This window comes from Scyliorhinus torazame, chromosome 1 (genome assembly GCF_047496885.1).
Source record: "Scyliorhinus torazame isolate Kashiwa2021f chromosome 1, sScyTor2.1, whole genome shotgun sequence".
Taxonomy (NCBI): Eukaryota; Metazoa; Chordata; class Chondrichthyes; order Carcharhiniformes; family Scyliorhinidae; genus Scyliorhinus; species Scyliorhinus torazame.
Window position 1 is genome coordinate 121,741,154 of NC_092707.1, and position 23,266 is coordinate 121,764,419.

General features: G+C 47.1%; 1 protein-coding gene across 5 annotated transcripts in view; it reads left to right on the plus strand.

Annotated features, from left to right (window-relative positions):
• Window positions 1-20,867, plus strand: part of cd164l2 (CD164 sialomucin-like 2) — a 74,337-nt gene extending 53,470 nt beyond the window's left edge. Inside the window, exon 6 of one of the 5 annotated variants that reach the window (XM_072500659.1) lies at window positions 19,454-20,867. In XM_072500659.1, the coding sequence (XP_072356760.1) occupies window positions 19,454-19,472 (19 nt within the window). In that variant the 3' untranslated portion in view covers window positions 19,473-20,867. The remainder of the gene's footprint in view (window positions 1-19,453) is intronic. The other 4 variants (XM_072500642.1, XM_072500665.1, XM_072500658.1 and 1 more) reach the window with 4 other exon arrangements.
• The last annotated feature ends 2,399 nt before the right edge of the window (window positions 20,868-23,266 follow it).

Here is a 23,266-nt window from a genome sequence, read left to right on the forward strand (position 1 = left end):
ATGGCAGCTTACCTTTTAGTTCAGGAGTGTCCTGGGAAGTAGATTTCCAGTTCATAACTGAAGCTCACTACTTGATTTATTTGAGGATTGAAGATCTGTTTAAAAGACATGATGATGGTCCTTAACTTTTCCATGATCTAGGAAAAGTTTGAAGTTCCTTGCAAATGGGGGTCATTCTGCACTGCACAATTTGCTTAAATTAGCTTTTTCCAAGTATAAATGCATGGTCTGCTTGAATGAATGAATGAATTACTAGCTCCAGTTCTACAGGGGTTTTAACCACTGATTGGAACTTGCAAGGAACCAAATTGTTCTGTATAATTCTAGTTATGAAAGCTGTGACATTATCTCTTTTAGCTTCCAGGTTATATTTTACCATTACTAATGGTAGAAAATTGGGCTGCTAACCTCTTTCAATATCAACAATTTATAGTGCCTTTAACATAATAAAATGTCCCAAGACACTTCACAGCAGCATTACAAAACATAGTGGGCGCGATCTACCCGAATGGGCAGAGTCCCATAGCGTGCGAATAGGCGGGTGTTTCCCGACGCTCAGAGCGCAGGGCAACACCATGCTATTGAACAGCCATTCTGGTAGATTGGGGTCCTCGGCGGGGATTGCACGGCCGAGGCCGCACTTAGTCCCAGACTGAGAGCTAGATTCTCCTGCCCCACCCACCGCAAGAATGCCACAGACAAGCCACGTACAATGGAGAACTCCATTGACCTCGTGTGCAGTGTCTGGTCACCGGGCTAATGCAGCTGGAGAATCCGACCCTGAGGAGCTCACTTGCCGGAAATCCTCAGTGCAGGTAGAGATGGTGTTCCATTTATTTCTCTACCCCCCCACCCCCACCGGCCCGATCCCCGTCATGTGAAAAATGCCTGCCACCCTTCCCAGAGGGCAAGCAGCTACCGGCCTCCGATCCCCTGGGAGACCCCCATGAGTGCCGTTCCATCTGGATCCCGTTTGTAAAGACGGGAGCTCGCCCAAGACTTTCCAAGGTGAGGCGGTTAGATCCCATCGCCTTGGTTAGATCTCGGGAATGCATATATTCAGATTTGCCAGAAAGTGTGGCCAGGATTCACATCGCAACATTTCACGAGCATGGCAAGCCAGGTAAATCTGGGAAAGGGGTCTCCTGGCATCTACAGCCGCACTGTGCTGCTTTTCAGGCGCAACGCAGCCGGTACATCTCGCCCAGTATAACTGAGCCACAAGGAGATGTTAGAATGTTAGATCAGGAAACCAAAAGCTCGGTCAAAGAGTGGTTTAATGGAGGAAAATTGGGTAAAGAGGTGGGGGTGGTGTAGAAAAGGAATACCAGAACTAGGCAACTGAAGGGTAGGATTGTGATTGCCAACTGTGATTCATTGTATTCCTGGAGGCTGCATCACATGACTCTTCTTTACTATCGGGTCACACGTGTCTTGGAGATTGATCTTCAATTATTGGAGGGTAGGAACCCTCCTGAAGGACTAGCCACCAAAGATGGAGCTATTAATATCGAGGATGCACACGAGGCCAGAATTAGAGTGCGAAGCTAAGAGGTGAGGGGGGGGGTAGCTACTGGGGGATTTTAAACTTGTGCATTGCTTGACCAATGTAGGTTAGAAAGCATAGTGGTGATGGGGAGAAAAACACTTTGGGATGACCCAAAGTTTATGGTGGATGGAATTTGGAAGACCAACTCATTTAGCTTTGATATGTATCATATGAAATATTTGGACAGCAACATCCAATCATTTTGGTGCTGGGCTGGGACAGGGAGAATCACTGAAGATAACATTCATACTCTCTAAACTTGCAATCATCTAAACCTGTCTATCATTATTTGTAATAGTCAATGCCCTGTGTACATAGAACATAGAACATACAGTACAGAAGGAGGCCATTCGACCCATCGAGTCTGCACCGACCCACTTAAGCCCTCACTTCCACGCTGGCCCTGTAACCTAATAACCCCTCCTAACCTTTTTGGTCATTAAGGGCAATTTATCATGGCCAATCCACCTAACCTGCACATCTTTGGACTGTGGGAGGAAACGGAGCACCCAGAGGAAACCCACGCAGACACTGGGAGAATGTGCAGACTCCACACAGACAGTGACCCAGCAGGGAATCGAACCTGGGACACTGGCGCTGTGAAGCCAGTGCTATCCACTTGTGCTGCCCGTTTTACCTATCGCCCCTGTGTTTGCTGATCTATATTGGTATTTGATCCAACCAGCAACCCCTTTTTTAAAAATCCATATTCATTCTTCTAAATTCCTGCATGCACCCCCACCCTTGCCCAAATCTCTAATCTCCTGTTGGTTCATTCTCTGCTCTCCAATTATTGTCTCTTGCCCATACTTAATTTTAATTGCTCCACGTTTACCATTACTTGCCCTGAGTTTGTGGCTGTCACATTTTGTCAATGTTCCAGTGAAATAAGTTAAAGCTGTTATATAAATGCAGGTGGCTGTTGTTCACTCGCGTGCCTTTTTTTTTTTTGAGACCCCCTTAAATTTGTTTTTCAGTTTGCTGCATTCACTTGTTGCCTATTCAAATTCAATGCGTGATACGTTCCTTGGTAACTCATTCACCTTTTCACTTTTCACATTGAGCTGTTCTGGTGACCATGGGAAAACCTGTCTTCTGCGCCAAACCTCATTTTCCATGATTTTTGAACACATCTGAAGGACTAATATAAATTACAAGCCCATTCCAACTCAATGGCGACTAAACGATTCTTCCTATTTTGGCAGTTGTCAAATGAATGAGCTGGCAGGTGGAACAACTTTTCATTTTTCCTTTGACTCTGCCAGATGCAAAAGGCTTCACACCCTCTCACACATTGGTTACTTTTTCCAAGCTTGTTTTGTAGGCAAAATGGCCGAGATGTGTATGGATGCAAATTAGTTCATGAATGTTGTGACCTTTTGGAGGAGACAGCTTCAACATCTGTTCCAGAGCTGCTAACTGTCAATGTTGTTCCTACTGAATCAGGTTGGACAAAACCAGGTGCAAAGATTGTACTTCAATTGAAAATTGTGACGTGGTGTGCATTTGACCCCATTTTTAAACCTTTTGCCATCTTACTGCAAGCACATGGTTACAGGAAAAGACATAGTCCATGCTGTTTCTAAAGTTGAAATGTTCCTGCAGTGTTTCCATGCTAATTCTCTATAGCCAGTTTCCAAATGACAGCCTGAGCAAAACTGATCATATCTAAACTTGCTGTACACAAGAAAAATCTGGTTCAGTTTACAGTGCCTTTTTTCTCATTGACCAGAATGTTTATTTTTAAACACAGAATTTTGGTCATTAGTTTTTAGATTTTTCTTGGGGGTTTTTTTGGTCTCTTTCTAGGATGGGAGGACGACTGGAGATTTGCCATTTTATCTGGCGTAATTCAATACTGTAATTTGCCCTGTCCAGAGTTTGGTGTTGCAGTTGTTCTTTGTCATTGGTTGATATAAATGTTGGAATTTGGGCTTTAAATGACAGATTGGGTGCAATCGAACAGCCATGCTGTGCCTGGTCATGGTGCAATGTGGCTGATAGAAGCTGGGAGATCCTGCTTCCGGGATTTACCAGCTCGCAACGCCTCTTGGATCTAACACGATCTCGCAAGACACTTGCGATATGAATCGCACCCATTGTGGACGGGATCACTTGTGTAAATCTGCTTATCAGGATGCCATGTCTCGCTACACTGAGGAGTTCCGGTGAGTGGAGCTCCTCAGTGCAGAAAACGGGGCTAGCCGTGCATTACCCACAGAGGCCCACTAACCAGGGGCACATTAAATAGTGGGCTCTCTGCACTGCAAGTTCCAGGAAACATGCGGCTAAATGTGCTCGCTATGGGACTTTGGTCCCATTTGCTTAAATTGCACCCATTACTTTCATTGGTTTAGCTCAGTTGGCTGAACAGCTGGTTTGTGATGCGATGACATCATCAGCGAGGGTTCAACTCCCGTACCGACTTGAGGTCATTCATGAAGGTCCACCTTCTCAACCTCACCCACAGCCTGAGGTGTGGTGATCCTCTGGTTAAATCACCACCAGTTGGCTCTCCCCCTGAAAGGGAAAAGCAGTCTATGGTCATCTGAGACTATGGTGACTTTTCCCAGCTGATAAATATGCAATTTGAACACATCAACAAATTCCTTCTCAATTGTACAGAATACATCCTACTGTTGCAAAAGCGGTGATTTTTAAAGAGAAAAATACATGAGGCCATTTGTTACTTCCGAAAGCTTTCCTATTGAGTTTATGGTTATTGAGGCTCTTAAATTAATACATTAAAATAAGTTTTGCCGATGTCTCTATCAAGTCAGTTTTCTTGCCGATAGTTTTTTTTAAAAAACGTTTTTGTCCAAACAAACAAGAGTACTGAGTTGAATTCAATACAAATTACAGCTCTTGATATTTCTTCTAATTGAATACACGATACATAAGTTGAAAATAAACAAAATGGTTGTTCAAAGTGATAGTGCAGAAAATAGCTTAATAAATTCCAGAATGAATTGTTCAAAATCGGCATGTACTTTTAAGATTGCCATCACCAATGCCTTTCCCCTTTCTGGCTGTGATTGGGTTGGGTTAAAGTTATTACACAGTTAATTCAATTCGATTAAGATGTCTGTCCATCAAATTTTAATAAATGAGGTTTAAAAATACGTTTTTCTTATGAGCCTTATTCGTTGTCATAAACAGTTTCTGGGAATATAGCCCAAAATCTTTTAAATTAACAATGTGTCCTTGGCCTGTCTAGCTTCATTATCTTGATGTTTCTCATCGGATTCTGCATTTTTACTGTCCTGTTTGAAATGTGGGTTTTTTAACAAACTATTTCAAGAAGCCATTTTAAATCTTGGGCCATTTATTCCTTTACACTTGTTATATACTAAAAAGGTAGATAGAATCAGCCATCCACCATTTGGATGTGCTTGATAATGGCGCTACTGCTCTTTAAGAACGTGCATTGCCTTGACTACTGAGCAGCAAGACCTGGATGTGCAGTAGAAATGGCAGTTATTTTTTTTGTTGCAGTGAAGTTTAAGCAAGATAATAAAATGCTTACAGAGCTAAATTCTTTCCCTGGTGTGCAAGCATGTGACCAAACCAATTGTGTTTTCTACACCTGGTCTTGGCTGCACTGAGATTCATCCAAATATTACAATGAGGGAATACCTTTTGGTGGACAGAATGATGTAATTTAACTTCCATGGGAGGTTATGCTCAAATTGAGATTTGATTATTACTAGGACCATCAAGTTGGGATTGTACAGAATAATCTTGTGTATTTACCCACAAACATTGGAGGCACTGAGACTTAAAATAAAATTGCTTTGCCCAGAGTGTCTCCACTGGAACCCAATCAGATCTGACTCGGGGGTTTGCATCAGTTTGAAGCAAAATCCACACTACAATGATGTGCACCTTTGTTAAACAATGGATGTGCATGAAAACTGCTGCAAATAATGAAACCTTGCTCTGATGGGTTAACTGAACAGCTGAATGGCTTGAAAGGTGGCTTTTATTCATGAGCCATCTTGGCAAACTGGCTTTAATTACCTCTTGGCAAACTGGCTTTAAGTACCTAACTTAAATCATTAAAACATCCTTCTTGAAAAAAACTGTTATTGATTAACAACAATCCAGTTACGAATCTTGGGAGGAGAAAAACAAAATGTTGTATTATCTGACACTAACCCAAGTTAGGAGGAAGGCTTGAGGCAAACCTGATGTGGAAATGCGCTGTTACAATATGCATGATTTCCTATTATATCCACTTTATCAAAACTACTGTTGTTAGACCTGCCCATCAGAAAAATGTTTGCAATTATTTTAAGACTTTAGCACTAATTAGTTAAATTGGAGGCAGCTTTGTGATATGGATCTATAGTTAGCAGACCATGAGTCTTTGGCCTGCATTGAACCCATTGTGCAAACCCACTGCACCACCCAATCCTCATCATCATAAGTTACAATGTAGGCATCCAGTGTGATATAATGGACAAGTGGAAAGTTGGTGTGAGAAGTGGGGGGATAAAATGTCACCATACAGTAACAAGTGCTTTTGAAGTTGAGGCTGTGGCCTACTGTCCTTCACCTAGTGAGCATATTACAGGATTGTTACATGTTGACTTTCTGCTCAATCTTTGCATAGTCAATGGACCAATGGAGATGTAAAAGTTTAGATATGCTTTTTTGATTATTTGTATAATATCTGATAGAAATACATCTACACCATAAAGCTTTGTCCATGTAGGTAAGCCTGTAGCATTGCCATTTTCTAGTACATTTGGGGTTTTGATTACTAATTAAAGTGGCAAGAAAGTAATATTTCATAAATGAATGAAGATTGTTGTCCTGATATTTATCTCCCTTTTCAATGCAATGCTGATGGAGGATCTGCTATGGCTCCTTTCCCATTATGGGCATTTTAAATATTGCTACCAAGTTGGCTATTGACATCACCTTTTATTACAGTCTTTTAAACTGCTTTTTGGGCTTTGGTGACATGATCTTTTGTTTGAGGTGCCTTGTGTTGGAGTGTTTCTGTACTGGTTGCAAATTGCTCCTTAAAAGGACAGGTTTTTATATTTTGTTCAATAATATTTATTTGAATAAAGGCCATGTCCAGTTATGCAAAATACTAATTTCTTGCTCTTGCCTAAAGCATTATTGGCTTGTGTGGCTTTCATGCTCATGATGATTTTGTCACCAGTCACGTAGCTGATTATTTGAGTGGATGAATGGTCTGATCTAATACATTTTCTCTTTTGTCTTAAATGGTTTTTGTACAAAACTTTACAAAAATGCATAATTTCAATTGCACTATTACTTTTTTTTCACATTGGTATGTAGTTGTATGCCCTAATACTGCTGTGATTGTGTGAAAAAATAAAAGATTTAAAATAAATGGTCTGTGTGCATTTTTTATTTAAAATGTGAGCTTGATATACTGTCCACTTAAATATGATTTTTGAAGTACTCAAAGTTGGTGAAGGTAGTCATCTCATCCTTTTTTTTCACCCCCTTGCAAAAGCTTAAAGGAAAGTTGAATGGCACCATGCAACAGAACCGTTAAATCAGAACAATTTCTGGTCCTTGGTATATTGCAATTACACAATGATCAGCTGAATGTTTAATAAATTGTTGTCAGAGAGGATTGCCTTTTTGTTAGATTTTCCTCCTTTTTTGTAAATTTAGATTTTCCTCCTTTTTAAAAACATTGAGTGCAAAGTATCTTGCAAAAGATCTGGGGGTCTAGTTCGAGAATTGTAGAATGGCTATAGGGCAGAAGGGTGTTCCAGCTTTTCGGGAGAGCAATGAAGCTATGGCCTGTCATGATATGCAGACATGAACATAATGATATACATGAAATCAAAATCTCTGTGGTCAAAGATTGGCATTGACCTCTTTCATGCAAATGGTTGTGATTGTGTTAATCATTGATTTACTTTTCCAATTACCCTCAAGTCGTCAAGTTCTCAGACCTCACATCTCAGACCGTCATCAAGGCCTGTAAGGAGATATTCACCAGGCATGGTATCCCACTCACTGTCATGAGTGAGAATGGCCCGTGCTTCAGCAGCCATGAATGGTCTCTGTTTGCCCAGTCGTATCAGTTCAAACACGTCACTTCCAGCCCACACTATCCACAGTCAAACAGAAAAGTTGAGAAAGGTGTGCACATAGTGAAGCAGCTCAGCTGCAAGACTGTGGATTCTGCGTCTGACATTCATCTTGCGCTGCTTGCATACAGGGTGATCCCATTGCCCATTGGCATGTCGCCGGCTCAACACCTGATGAACAGGTACCTGTGAACGACATTCCACCCATACACATGCCCAACCTGGATCACCTCCCGGTGCTGCTGAAGGTGCAGCAACTCCGAGACCGGCAAAAACAGAGCTCTGATGCTCATGCCACCGATTTGCCCATGCTATCCCTGTCAGACACTGTTCGGGTCAAGATCCCTGATGGAGGCTGGTCAGCTCCAGCTGTCATAGTTTGATAGGCTGATGCCCCCTCGTATGTTGTGCATCTGGCTGATGGTTCTGTTGTGCGATGAAACAGACGGGCACTGCGCAAAGTTGTCTGCCACAACCACATTCTTCTCCGTTTCCTTCTGTTGTTTTGCCACCTCCTGATACCTCGACTCATGAGGCCACCAGTCAGGCTTCAATCCTGCCCATCAAGGCGCTGTCGTCCCCACCACCACCACTCCTGCGGTCGACCAGGATCAGACGCAAGCCACAGAGACTGGACTTATGAAAATTTGTACTGTTTGCTATGTTCTGTGTTCTCGCATTAGACAGCTGTTTTCACATGTCCCTATGTTCACATCCACTGCATGTATATATGTTAATATTGGCCAATTCTTGTAAATATGTTCACATGTCATCCAAACATTGTCATGATATGCAGACACACACAATGATATACAGACAAGCAGCTAGACCAATAAGCAGGCAGCACATTCAGGGGTGGGATCTGACTATAAAAGACACGAGGTACTCACACTCCGCCTCTTTCCACTGATGAACATCTAGAGAGTCAGTCAAGGGTGTTGTTACAATCTCGCCTCCACCACATGGCTAAGAGCTAGTCTGGTTCAGTCAGATAGGGTAACCACACTTAAGTTAGCAGAGAGTCGAACTCGGAGAAATGTGCCAACAGTGCTATTAGCTCAATAAACCTGGTTGAGCTAACTTCAAGGGCTGGAGTATCTTTCTGATCTAAGCTGCATCCAGTTGCAGCCAGTGTTAGACCAGTGTACCTAACACGACATGGCCCATTCCCCACCCTGTCCCCAAAGCCATGAAAAGTCATCTGCCTTCAGGCGCTTACCATTTCCCTTCTGAAAGACAGATGAATCTGCCGTTGCCACCCTTTCAGGCAGTGTATGTGACCTTTGTGGAAGGCAGAAGGGATTATATGACAAAAGGTTTCATGGGGCAAGGTCAAAAGAAGTGAATATGGAAGGAAACAAAAGATTCTTCCAGAAGAGGTGTGAATGGTAGGATAACTACTGTCTGAACACCAAGTAAAAGAAATCCAAGGGAAATGAGGACAAAACAAAACCAGCAACAAGACATGAAAGGGGGAGCAAGAGGTATAATAAATTGTTGAACTAAATGCGGAGGCCGGAATGCTCTAAAGCTCTGAGTCAAAAGATGAGGCTCTGTTCATTGAATACTAGCAGCCTAAGGACAAAGGTCAGAATGGGAGTGTGGTAAACCACTGCTAGTGTATTATATGTATTGTGGTAAACTGTTACTGTACTACTTGTATTGTGGTAAACCACAGCCTGATGGCTCCTCCCCCCTGGCTTGGTATAAAGGTGGCTGACCTCCGGCCCTGCCCCAGATTGGGATCAGTGGCCAGGAGGCTTTCTGTTTAGCTTATTAAAGCCACAGTTTCGTTCACTACTCGTCTTGTGTTAATTGATGGCACAGCAATTTAATAAGCTAAACATTAAAGATGAACTCATCACTCAAGCCTGATCGCCTGGAGCTGGACCCACAAGCAGCCGATGCCACTGCGACATTCGAGCACTGGCTAAGCTGCTTCGAAGCTTACCTCGGATCCTCCAACGACGACGTCACCGACCTCCAAATGCTTCAAATACTCCACGCACGGGTGAGCCCGCAAGTTTGCCTTCTTATCAAGACGCCCCCTCGTATACGGAGGCGATAATGCTGCTGAAGGGACAGTACGTAAAGGCAGTAAACGAGGTGTACGTCAGGCACCTCCTTGCCATGAGGCAACAATGCCCCGGAGAATCACAAGCCGAATTCCTGCGTGCCTTGCGGGTACTCGGCCGGAACTGTGCTTGCCAGGCGGTATCGGTTGTTCAACACACGGAGCTGCTGATCAGGGACACCTATGTCGCGGGCATTAAATCCAATTACATCCGCCAGCTAGACGGGGGTACACTCCGCCTCCCAGAGACAGTGCAGCTCTTAAACTCGATGGAAGTGGCTTTCCAGAACATGGAGGCCTACACCTCCGACCATGCGGCACCTTCGTAGACGTCGTGGCCGCCGCCATCACCCGACAGTGCGGCGCAAGCCTGTGCCGCGCAGTAGCCCGCCAGCTCCGGAAGCCCAAAATGCTACTTTTGCGGCCAGGGTAAGCACCCCAGACAACGCTGCCTTGCACGGAACGTGATTTGCAATGGGTGTGGGAGGAAGGGCCACTTCGCCAAAGTCTGCCAGGCCTGACCTGTCCCTAAAGTTCCTAGGCCCAGCAGTGCTGCCTGTTGCCTGTTGAGACCGCCCCCATCTGCCACGCCACCCACCATGTGCGACCCGTGGGCGCTGCCATCTTCGCTGCCACCCGCCATGCGAGACCTATGGAGGCCGCCATCTTTGACGCCACCTTCGTTGCCACCCGCGACCCATGGTGGCCGCCATTTTGTAACCACTCCACCGCCTCCCAGAACCCCTGCTCACCCGGTCGTACGCTGGCCACCACTACTTCCCACCCACCACCTTCCGAAGCTCGCCTCCATCACACTCGACCAGTCTCGACCTCCTCATCTCACAAAATCCACGCTGACCGACCGGATCAACGGGCGCGAGACGGCCTGCCTCTTCGAATCCGGGCGCGCAGACAGCTTTATCAACCCAGATACGGTAAGGCGCTGCTCCCTCACAATTTTACCCGCGACCCAGAAAATCTCCCTGGCTTCCAGATCACATTCCGTAGAAATCCGTGGGTACTGTGTTGAGATCCTTTCGGTACAGTGCGTAGACTAACTTTTAAGCTCTACGTGCTCCCCCATCTCTGCACTGCTCTATTACTGGAGCTCGACTTTCAGTGCCACCTCCAAAGCCTCACCGTAAAGTTCGGTGAACCCCTGCCCCCCATCACCGTCTGTAGCCTCGCCCCACCCTCGCTCTTCGCTAACCTCACCCCGGACTGTAAGCCCGTTGCCACTTGGAGGAAATGATACAATGCCCGGGACAGAGCTTTTATCAGGTCGGAGGTCCAGCGACACCTACGAGAGGGGGTCATTGAGGCTAGCACCAGCCCCTGGAGAGCCCAAGTGGTGGTCGTCAAGACTGGGGAGAAGCACTGAAGTCATCGACTACAGTCAGACGATCAACCGGTACACGCAGCTCGATGCGTACCCACTCCCCCGCATATCTGACATGGTCAACCAGATTGCGCAGTACCTGGTCTTCTCCACGTAGACTTGAAGTCTGCGTACCACCAGCTCCCTATCCGCCTGGAGGACCGCCAATACACTGCCCTCTAGGCAGATGGCCGCCTCTATCACTTCCTCAGGGTTCCCTTCAGCGTCACCAATGGGATCTCGGTCTTCCAGCGAGAAATAGAACATAGAACATAGAACATAGAAAATACAGCACAGAACAGTACCTTCGGCCCACGATGTTGTGCCGAACCTTTGTCCTAGATTAATCATAGATTATCATTGAATCTACAGTGCAGAAGGAGGCCATTCGGCCCCTTGAGTCTGCACCAGCTCTTGGAAAGAGCACCCTACCCAAACTCAACACCTCCACCCAACACCAAGGGCAATTTGGACATTAAGGGCAATTTATCATTGGCCAATTCACCTAACCCGCACATCTTTGGACTGTGGGAGGAAACCGGAGCACCCGGAGGAAACCCACGCAGACACGGGGAGGACGTGCAGACTCCGCACAGACAATGACCCAAGCCGAAATCGAACCTGGGACCATGGATCTGTGAAGCAATTGTGCTATCCACAATGCTACCGTGCTGCCCTTAAGAACAAATAAATCTACACTATATAATTTTCCCGTAATCCATGTACCTATCCAACAGCTGCTTGAAGGTCACTAATGTTTCCGACTCAACTACTTCCACAGGCAGTGCATTCCATGCCCCCACTACTCTCTGGGTAAAGAACCTACCTCTGATATCCCTCCTATATCTTCCACCTTTCACCTTAAATTTATGTCCCCTTGTAATGGTGTGTTCCACCTGGGGAAAAAGTCTCTGACTGTCTACTCTATCTATTCCCCTGATCATCTTATAAACCTCTATCAAGACGCCCCTCATCCTTCTCCGCTCTAATGAGAAAAGGCCTAGCACCCTCAACCTTTCCTCGTAAGACCTACTCTCCATTCCAGGCAACATCCTGGTAAATCTTCTTTGCACCTTTTCCAGAGCTTCCACATCCTTCCTAAAATGAGGCGACCAGAACTGTACACAGTACTCCAAATGTGGCCTTACCAAAGTTTTGTACAGCTGCATCATCACCTCACGGCTCTTAAATTCAATCCCTCTGTTAATGAACGCGAGCACACCATAGGCCTTCTTCACAGCTCTATCCACTTGAGTGGCAACTTTCAAAGATGTATGAACATAGACCCCAAGGTCTCTCTGCTCCTCCACAATGCCAAGAACTCTACCGTTAACCCTGTATTCCGCATTCATATTTGTCCTTCCAAAATGGACAACCTCACACTTTTCAGGGTTAAACTCCATCTGCCACTTCTCAGCCCAGCTCTGCATCCTATCTATGTCTCTTTGCAGCCGACAACAGCCCTCCTTACTATCCACAACTCCACCAATCTTCGTATCGTCTGCAAATTTACTGACCCACCCTTCAACTCCCTCATCCAAGTCATTAATGAAAATCACAAACAGCAGAGGACCCAGAACTGATCCCTGCGGTACACCACTGGTAACTGGGATCCAGGCTGAATATTTGCCATCCACCACCACTCTCTGACTTCTATCGGTTAGCCAGTTCGTTATCCAACTGGCCAAATTTCCCACTATCCCATGCCTCCTTACTTTGTGCAGAAGCCTACCATGGGGAACTTTATCAAATGCCTTACTAAAATCCATGTACACTACATCCACTGCTTTACCTTCATCCACATGCTTGGTCACCTCCTCAAAGAATTCAATAAGATTTGTAAGGCAAGACCTACCCCTCACAAATCCGTGCTGACTATCCCTAATCAAGCAGTGTCTTTCCAGATGCTCAGAAATCCTATCCTTCAGTACCCTTTCCATTACTTTGCCTACCACCGAAGTAAGACTAACTGGCCTGTAATTCCCAGGGTTATCCCTAGTTCCTTTTTTGAACAGGGGCACGACATTCGCCACTCTCCAATCCCCTGGTACCACCCCTGTTGACAGTGAGGACGAAAAGATAATTGCCAACGGCTCTGCAATTTCATCTCTTGCTTCCCATAGAATCCTTGGATATAACCCGTCAGGCCCGGGGGACTTGTCTAGCCTCAAGTTTTTCAAAATGCCCAACACATCTTCCTTCCTAACAAGTATTTCCTGTTATGGACCGAATGGTTGACCAGTACGGGCTGCGGGCCACGTTCCCGTACCTAGATAATGTCACCATCTGCGGCCATGACCAGCAGGACCATGACGCAAACCCCCGGCATTTCGTCCACACCGCGAAGCTCCTTAACCTTACATACAATAAGGAGAAATCCGTTTTCCACACAACCCGCCTAGCCATCCTTGGCTACATTGTGAAAAACGGAGTCCTAGGGCCCCACCCCGACCGCATGCGCTCCCTCCTGGTACTTCCCCTCCCCCACTGTCCCAAGGACCTGAAGAGATGCCTGGGGTTCTTCTCTTATTATGCCCAGTGGGTCCCCAATTATGCGGACAAGGCCCGCCCACTCATTAAATCCACCATTTTTCCCCTGATGGCTGAAGCCCGCCTGGCCTTCAACCGCAAAAAGGCAGATATTGCCAAAGCCGCGATGCACACTGTGGACGAGTCGATTCCGTTCCAGGTAGAGAGCGATGCGTTGGACTTTGCCCTGGCCGCTACGCTCAACCAGGCGGGCAGGCCAGTTGCTTTCTTCTCCCGTACCCTCCATGCCTCCAAAATGCGGCACTCCTCCGTCGAAAAGGAAGCCCAAGCCATTGTAGAAGCTGAACGACTTTGGAGGTATTACCTGGCCGGCAGGCAATTCACTCTCGTCATTGACCAACGGTCGGTTGCCTTCATGTTTAATAATACACAGCGGGGCAAGATCAAGAACGACAAGATTCTGAGGTGGAGGATCGAACTCTCCACCTACAACTACGATATCTTGTACTGACCTGGGAAGCTCAATGAGCCCCCAGATGCCCTGTCCCACGGTACATGTGCCAGCGCACAAGTAGGCCGACTTTGGGCCCTCCACAATGACCTCTGTCACCTGGGGGGGTCACCCGTTTCTTTCATTTTATCGAGGCTCGCAACCTGCCTTACTCCATCGAGGAGGTCAGGGCCATGGCCAGGGACTGCCAGGTCTGCACGGAGTGCAAACCGCACTTCTATCAGCCCGACAGAGCACACCTGGTAAAGGCCTCCCACCCATTTGAGCGCCTCAGCATCGACTTCAAAGGGCCCCTCCCCTCCACTGACCATAACGTGTACTTCCACGATGTTGTTGAGGAGTACTCACGATTCCCCTTTGCCATCCCATGCCCCATGCCCTGACATGACCCCTGCCACCGTCATCAAGGCCCTCCACAGTCTCTGGTTTCTTCACCTACATCCATAGCGATCGGGGTTCCTCTTTCATGAGTTGCGTCAGTTCCTGCTTAGCAAGGGCATCGCCTCAAGCAGGACGACCAGCTACAACCCCTGGGGAAACGGATAGGTGGAGAGGTAGAACGCGACGGTCTGGAAGGCCGTCCTTCTGGCCCTACGGTCGAAAAGTCTCCCAGTCTCCACTGGCAGGAGGTCCTTCCCGATACGCTCCACTCCATCCGGTTGCTCCTGTGCACTGCCACCAATCAGACCCCTCACGAACAAGTGTTTGCCTTCCCTAGGAAGTCCACCTCGGGGGTCTCGCTCCCGTCCTTGCTGACAGTCCCAGGGCCCGTCCTCCTCCGGAAGCATGCGAGGGGTCATAAATAGGATCCTCTCATCGAGAAGGTCCTGCTCCTCCATGCCAACCCACAATATGCCTCCGTGGCACATCATGGCGGGCAGCAGGACACAGTCTCCCTCCTGGATTTGGCAACTGCAGGTTCTCCAGCAACCATCACCACCACCCCGACCCTACACCGTCTCCCTCCACCACTACCCGGCTACTTCGAGATTTGGCACCCACATGCCCACCGGCGACCATCACCACCAACCCCGCCCCTCCACCGCCTCCCCCTCCACCGACTCAACTACTGGGCGAAGAAGAAGACAACATGCTCCCGGATGCGCAGGTCTCGACACCATTGCACACACCACACCCGGGACTGAGGCAATCATGGCGGAAGGTCAAAGCCCCCGACAGACTCGACCTTTTAAGTCCACTTCACCCCCGCTGGACTCTTTTTTTAACAGGAGGTGAATGTGGTAAACCACTGTTAGGGTATTATATGTATTGTGGTAAACTCTTACTGTACTACATGTATTGTGGTAAACCACTGCCTGCTGGCTCCCCCTCCCCTCGGGCTCAGTATAAAGGTGGCTGACCTCGGGCCTGCCCCAGTTCGGGATCAGTGGCCAGGAGGCTTTCTGTTTAACTTATTAAAGCCACAATTTTGTTCACGACTCGTCTTGTGTTAAGTGATGGCACATCAGGGAGAAAGGTGGAGAATTAAAATGGATGGTGATGGGAAGCTTGACAAACAGAGCCTCATCTTTGCTTAACAGGTTAAATGAAGGATTTCTACAAAGCGGTACCATGTCTGTTTGGTCTTCCAAAGGTACAGACCACATCTTGGACTGCGATTGATATATTCTGGGTTTGAGTTTGAACTGAGCCCAGAGTTATATTCCCCATGCAGTGCAGGCTATAAGACTTCCCTGCAAATAGGATCAATCATCACTTCACCCAGTGAAGCATAGGCCTGCATCAAAGCAGTTGTAATTTGACCTTGCAATGTTTTGAAAGCAGAACAGTGTACCAACAGCATTCCATGTAGTGCCTTGTTTCAATCATGGAATTTGTATCGATCATATTCCACTCCAATTCAATCTACGAAGATACTGGGTGCAATTCTCCCATCGGGAGACTAAATCCCGACGCCGGAGTGAAAACCGGAGTATTTCACTCTGGCGTCAGAGGCCGTTCCCAACCCCCAGGGGGCTAGGAGTGGCGCCACATCATTTACGCGTGCTGGGCCTTGGCGCCGCGTAAAAGCAGCGCCGCGTAAATGACGTGACCGGCGCCGCGTAAATGACCTCACCCACGGCCGCCCCGCAAGAAGATGGCGGATCGATCTTGCGGGGCAGCGGAGGAAAGGAGGTCCTCCTCCAGAGAGGCCGGCCCTCCGATCGGTGGGCACCGATTGTGGGCCAGACCCCTTTTGAGCCCACCCCCGGTGCAGGAACCCCCCTCGTCCTCCCCACAGGCCGGCCCCCCCAGCGTTCCCGCGCTGTTCCCGCCGGCAGCGACCAGGTGTGGATGGCGCCGGCGGGAAACTGTCGTGTTGGGAAGGCCACTCGGCCCATCCATAGATTATCATAGAATTTACAGTGCAGAAGGAGGCCATTCGGCCCATCGAGTCTGCACCAGCTCTTGGAAAGAGCACCCTACCCAAGGTCAACACCTCCATTCTATCCCCAGAACCCAGTAACCCCACCCAACACTAACGGCAATTTTGGACACGGGCAATTTATCATGGCCAATCCACCTAACCTGCATATCTTTGGACTGTGGGAGGAAACCGGAGCACCCGGAGGAAACCCACGCAGGCACGGGGAGGATGTGCAGACTCCACACAGACAGTGACCCAAGCCAAAATCGAACCTGGGACCCTGGAGCTGTGAAGCAATTGTGCTATCCACAATGCTACCGTGCTGCCCCAAATCCGGGCCGGAGAATCGCCGCTCGCCCATTGCCACCGGTAAGCGGCGATTCTTCCAGCGGCCAGCCGTGATTAACACCGCGCCGGTTTGGAGTGGGGGGGAGGGGAGAATCGCGCGTGGGCGTCGGGACGGCGTGACGGGACTCGCGCGGCGCCCCGGCGATTCTGCCCACTAAGTTCAAAACTCATTTGCTAAAAGTCGCTTTTGATTAATGCATCTTTTTGAAGACAAATTAAATGTGGTCAAAATGTGAATTATCAAAATCTTATCCACCTTGTTACTTTATTGGATCAGGCAGCATGTCTGGAGAGAGACGTCATTAACACTTCATTCAGTTATGAGGGACCAAGACCTTGCAATGTATATTTTTAATTATTTTAGAAACAACAATTTGAACAAAGTCCTTTTAAAAACGCTGAACCTGTGTCTCTCTGTGATCCCCAAACAAAAGAAACCTCACACCTCGTTATCTGAGGAGCCTCTAACAACCACCTGTGGCTTGTACAACCCAACTTCAAAGACTTTCACCTGAGGAAGGAGCAGTGCTCCGAAAGCTAGTGATTTGAAACAAACCTGTTGGACTTTATCCTGGTGTTGTCAGACTTCTTACTGTGCTCACCCCAGTCCAAAGCCGGCACCTCCACATCACAGCTGTAAAGAGATTTACAAAGCCCATCTGTGTTAACCCAAGTTAGTTAGGAGATAGATCATCTGCTGAGACAAAAACCAAGACCCTGCAACTTCCTTTTCAATGCCTTATGGCTGCAATATTTAACAGTTATGAGAGATTTGATAGGCTAGGATTGTTTTCTTTGGAACAAAGGAGGCTAAGGGATGACCTAATTGAGGGGCCTAGACAGGAAAGACTTGTTTTCCCCTCAGCTGAGGGGTCAATTTCAAGCAGAGGACATAGATTTAAAATGCACTGCAGAAGGATGAGATGAGACATGAGGAAAGTCTTGGTGGGTGTCAGGAATTCACTGCTTAAACTAATGATGAGACTGAAGTGCTCAACACATTTAAAAGGTACCTGGATTTACATCTGAAGTGCTGTAACCTCCAAGGCTACGAACCAGGTATTGCAAAATGGGATTAAAATGAGCAGCATGTTTATTTTTGCTGATGCAGACACAATGAGTTGAATGGACTCTTTCTGCACTGTAATGTGTGAGTCATATGGTATGGTCCTCTGACTTGTGGAACAACTAATATTGTCTTGCTGGACTGTGTAGCTCAATCTGCTATTTACCTTTGAACTAATAGCCACATGGACAAGGAGCTCTGTACAGGTAGAATATCTGCACATTGACACCCGTCTGCCCAAAAATCTACACTGCTGGTGGAGGTATGTGCCATCACCTAACCAGACTGATTCTTTGCTGCATGCCTATCATCGTGTGAAGTCAACACCACCGAAAAGTGAATTATACAGCATCGGTTTTCAACCTACCGAATTCCATGAAGGAATACCTCATTGGACTTTGATTCTGACTGTTGTCTCTGTGCCATAAATCTTTCTTTTCTCTCTCCCACTCTTTTACTATCTGAATGCAAGGGGGGGGGGGGGGGGCATTATGAATCTGTTTTGAGTGTGTTCAAATAAATTAGCCCTTAGGATGAATTCAATGACGAGTTTGCAATGGGGTTATTGATAGAAAATTGGATCAAACAAAAACAGGTGTGTTGGGAAATATGTCACTGCTTTATAATGAAGAAGAGAAATTCGTGCTGTTTAAATTAACCTCCCTCTCACCTGTAACAAGGTCGATAACCTGCCATTAGAATTAATAATGTCCTGAACTTTAATCAAATCTAAATTTTAGAAAAATAACTCTTTTAATATGAAGTAATGTAAGATTTTCATCTTTGCAATCATCAGGACAGTCACAAGGATGCCAAATTTCAGAAGGGAACAATAATTAATACTGCCTGATTGGCTGATAAGTGGACCTAATTGGTCAAGATGATGCCATGGAGAATGTGCCAAGGAAAAGTTACACACCAAGCTATAGTTTAATTGAAAAATGCGCAAAACCTGTACATGTTCTCTTTGTTTGACCCTAGATGTATGAATATATTTAGTTTCTAACCAGCTTCCAGGTGTGCTGCCAGACATGTAGCCATATGTTCCACTGACTGGTGAATCGTATCACACACCACTTTATTTTGACTACAGGTTAACTACAGGCAGAGGGTACTGACCGTGCTTAACCAGCCTGTGCTTGTAAAACTCAACAGAGAGTGATTCAGCGATTGGCAGTACTTACTGAAAAATCCCAAGTCTGCTAAGAATTGCAGTAAAATTTTAAGATTAAGATTTGTCAGACACACAATGTATCTCACTTACATTTGCTAGAAGCTACATATAGTCATATGCAGGCCGTGTCCTCTGAACACAAAAAGAACATGCCCAAGTATAGTGCCATTTTCAATTAAACTATAGCTTGAGGGACAACTGTTCCCTGGTGCATTCTCCATGGCAACACCGGTGTCCACTTTTTCACCTGTAGTATAAACTGTTAATCTCTTTAAAATTGGGTATTCGTGCCTCTGGCCTGATGAGTGCCAGACAAAGCACTTTGAGAACGTGTCCCTTTTTTCAGCAATACCCGAGAAGTGTATTACCAAGTCATTAAATAATTAATCCTTGCTGATTATGTTACCAGGTACTGTTTTCTCGGCTGATTCAAGCAAAAGAGCTGAACTCGAGGTGAAATGAGAGTGTCTGCCCTTGACATTAAGACTGCATTTGACTGAGTATGGCATCAAAAAACCCTTACAAAACTGAAATCACCTGATTCTTTATCAATGACATTCCTGCCATCATAAGGGCAGAATTGTGGGATTTAATTGATGATTAGTAGTATTCATGACTCCTGAAGTTGTCCATGTGCAGCAATATTCAGGCAGGGGAAGATAGGTGGCAAATAACATTTACACCAAATATGTGCCAGGCAATGACCAACTCCAATTAGAAAGAATCTAGCCATCTCCCCTTAACATTCAAGGGCATTACCATCACTGAATTCCCTCACAATCAACATCCTGGGGGTTAACATTGGCCAGAAACTGAGGACCAGCTACATCAATACAATGGCTTCAAGAGCAGGTCAGAGGCTGGGAATGTGGAGAGTAACTCATCTCCTGACTCTCCAAGCCTGTCCACCATCTACAAGGTGCAAGTGTCGTGAGTGAAATGGAATATTCTCCACTTGACTGGATGAGTGCTGCTCCAACAACACTCAAGAAGCTTAACACTATCCAAGACACAAGTTTAAACATGTACTCCCTCCACCACTGATGCACAGTGGCAGCCGTGTGCATCATCTACAAGATGCACTGCAGGAATTCACCAAGGTTCTTTCAACAGCACCTTCCAAGGACAAGGGTAGCAGATACATGGGAATGCCACAACCTGGAAGTTCCCCTCCAACTCAATATATCGCCATTCCTTCACTGTCGCTGGTCAAGATCCTGGAACTCCCTCCCTAACGGCACTGTGAGTGTACCTACACCACATGGAATGCAGTGGTTCAAGAAGGCAACGCACCACCACCACCTTCTCAATGGCAATTAGGAATGGGCAATAAATGCTAGCCTGGCCTGTGACATCTATATCACATGAAAAATAAAAAACGATTTTTGTGTGTTTTCCAATGACTGTCATGCTAAGTGTGTTTGGAAAAACAGCTATACTTACAAGCACTATTTAAATGTATGCATCCGCTTTCTCACAAATTCTCCATGTGGTATCGAGTTTCCCAATCCAAACTCTTAAGTTTATTTCCCCAGTTGTCTATATAACCCTGTTTTCCAGATAAATCTTTGATCATCGCCCGTTTCCTCCTCGATGTCTCGAAGCCACAGGAGGGACTGAAGGCAATTCTGCAAATGCTGAAGCGTTTAGGCTTGTAGCCCGAGAAGGTTCCAATCTGGGCAAAAGCGAGGCATTCCCAGTGAACCCAAAAGGGGGGGGGACAGAGCTGGAGGGGCTCCCGTTCAAAACAGCCCAGAACAGATTCCGTTACCTGGGGATCCAGATAGTCAGAGACTGGATACAGATCCACAAGTGGAACCTGACCAGCCTGGTGGAGGAAGTAAGAAGAGACCTTCAAAGGTGGGGCTCACTCCCACCCTCCCTCACAGGGAGAGTGCAGACGATTAAGCTGAACGTACTGCCAAGGTTCCTGTTCCTGTTTAGATCCATTCCGGTCTTCATCCCCAAGGCCTTTTTCCAAAACGTAGACCGTCTAATCATGGCATTTGTGTGTGTGTGGGGGGGGGGGGGAAGAACCCGAGAATCCCAAACCGACACTGCAAAGAAGAAAAATCAAAGGGAGCTTGGCCTTACCAAACCTACAATACTACCACTGGGCAGCAACGGCAGAAAGAGTGAGGGGATGGGTACAAGAACCCGACACAGATTGGGTTCAAATGGAGGAGGCATCCTGTAGAGGAACGACCCTCCGGGCCCTGGCTACAGCAGCCCTCTCATTCTCTTCAGCAAGATACACAACGAGCCCAGTGGTAGCGGCCACGCTGAGAACGTGGACCCAGTTGAGTCAACACTTTGGGATAACCAAAATGTCCCTTATGGCCCCCATCTGTGGCAAGCACAGATTCCCCCCCCTCCCAGCCATGCTAGATATCACCTTCAGAAAATGGAGGTGGGACAGGGGCACACTAACGGTTAGGGATTTCCACGTAGGGCGCAGACTGGCGACACAAGACGAACTGACGCGGAAGTGGAAAGTAGCAAAAAGACAGGAATTGAGACACCTCCAAATAAAACACTTCCTCCACAAAGAGACAGTAGGATACCCCGGGGCCCCAGAAAACACACTACTAGAGGACCTGATAGGCACAAGCAGCGAGAAAGGGGGGGGCTATGTGGGAAAATATACGGACAGCTACTGGACAGAGCTCGAACACCACTGGACGAGACCAGCCAAAAATGGGAGGACGAACTATGGACAGAGGTAGGGTGGGGAATCTGGAGCGAAGCACTGAGCAGGGCGAACTCCACCTCCTCCTGCGCAAGGCTAAGCCTAATGCAGCTCAAAGTTGTGCGCAGAGCGCACCTGACCAGAACTCAAATGAGCAGGTTCTTCCCGGAGGTGGAGGACAAATGTGAGCGGTGCCAGAGGGGCCCGGCCAACCACATCCACATGTTTTGGGCTTGCCCCAAGCTTGCTGGGTTCTGGACAGCCTTCTCCAAGGCAATGTCCAAGGTTGTGGGGGTGAGGGTGAAGCCATGCCCAATAGTGGCAATCTTCGGGGTTGAGCAGCCAGAGTTACACATGGGGAAGGGGGCCAACGCCCTCGCTTTCGCTTTCCTAATCGCACGCCGGAGAATCCTGCTCGGCTGGCGATCGGCAGCACCACCCACAGCTGCAGACTGGCTCACTGACCTCTCGGAATTTCCCCATCCGAGGGTCGGAGGAAGGCTTCCTGGTTACTTGGGGGCAGTTTGTCAGCCTGTTCCAAAACCTGTTCAAGGCCAGCAATAAGGAGTTAGCTAAGAACAAAAAAAACCGAGATAGAGGAAGAACCAAAGGACTGCGCAACTGGGGTGGGGGGGGGGGGGGCGGGGGTGGGTGGGGGGAGCGGAGAGGTGGAAGGAAGGTGGGGAAACCACATGAGGGGGAGGGTGCTGAAGCCAAAGGGGGGGAGGAGACGGGGGAGAGGAAGATGACGGGGAAGAAGGGGAATTATAGACCAATCCAGAGGGCAACAAAATGTACACGGAGTAGTTAAATGAAGGACAAAATAAACCTCTCTGTACAACAAAGTAAATTAGCACGGGCAAGAAAAATGTAATGTGTACACACAACAAACTGTTTATAAATAAGAGAAAAGCCAATAAAAATAATTTTTAAAAAAATGTTTGTTGCTGTCACTTGTCCACAAGCTCGGCTGTGGTGCATGCGCAAAGGGAAACTACTTTAAAAGATCATGTGATCTTCGATTGACAGACATCTCGACAAATAGTAGAAACGCATTGATGCCAATGCGGACCAATCATAATCTGGGATTGTCAAGGGAGGGGCGGATTTAGTGCCCGGCTGTGGTTCTGACCAATGGGAAAATCGTCCGTCGGTGACGATCACCAAAGACCAATCAGCGTAATGGAGGCAGGGTGAGCTGGTGATTGATAGAAGCATTAACCAATGGGAAAGTCATTGCCGTGGGTACCTGGCCCCAAAGACTTATCAGCTTCGGGAGATGAGAAGAGCAGCCGGAAGGGGCTGGGTGAGCTGGTGATTGACCTATGGAAGAGCCGTGGCTGTAGATACCTGGCCCCAAAGACCAATCAGTGTAGAAGAGTGGATTTACGTCGAGCCAGTGAAGTGTAAAATGGCGGCCGGTATAGCTGCTGTCCTGGAGACAGGAGGTGAATGAGAGGTGGAGGCTATTGTTGCTCTTTTTAATGAGCGGGATACTATCCCACCAGCGTCACCAATAATGTTGCCAAATTA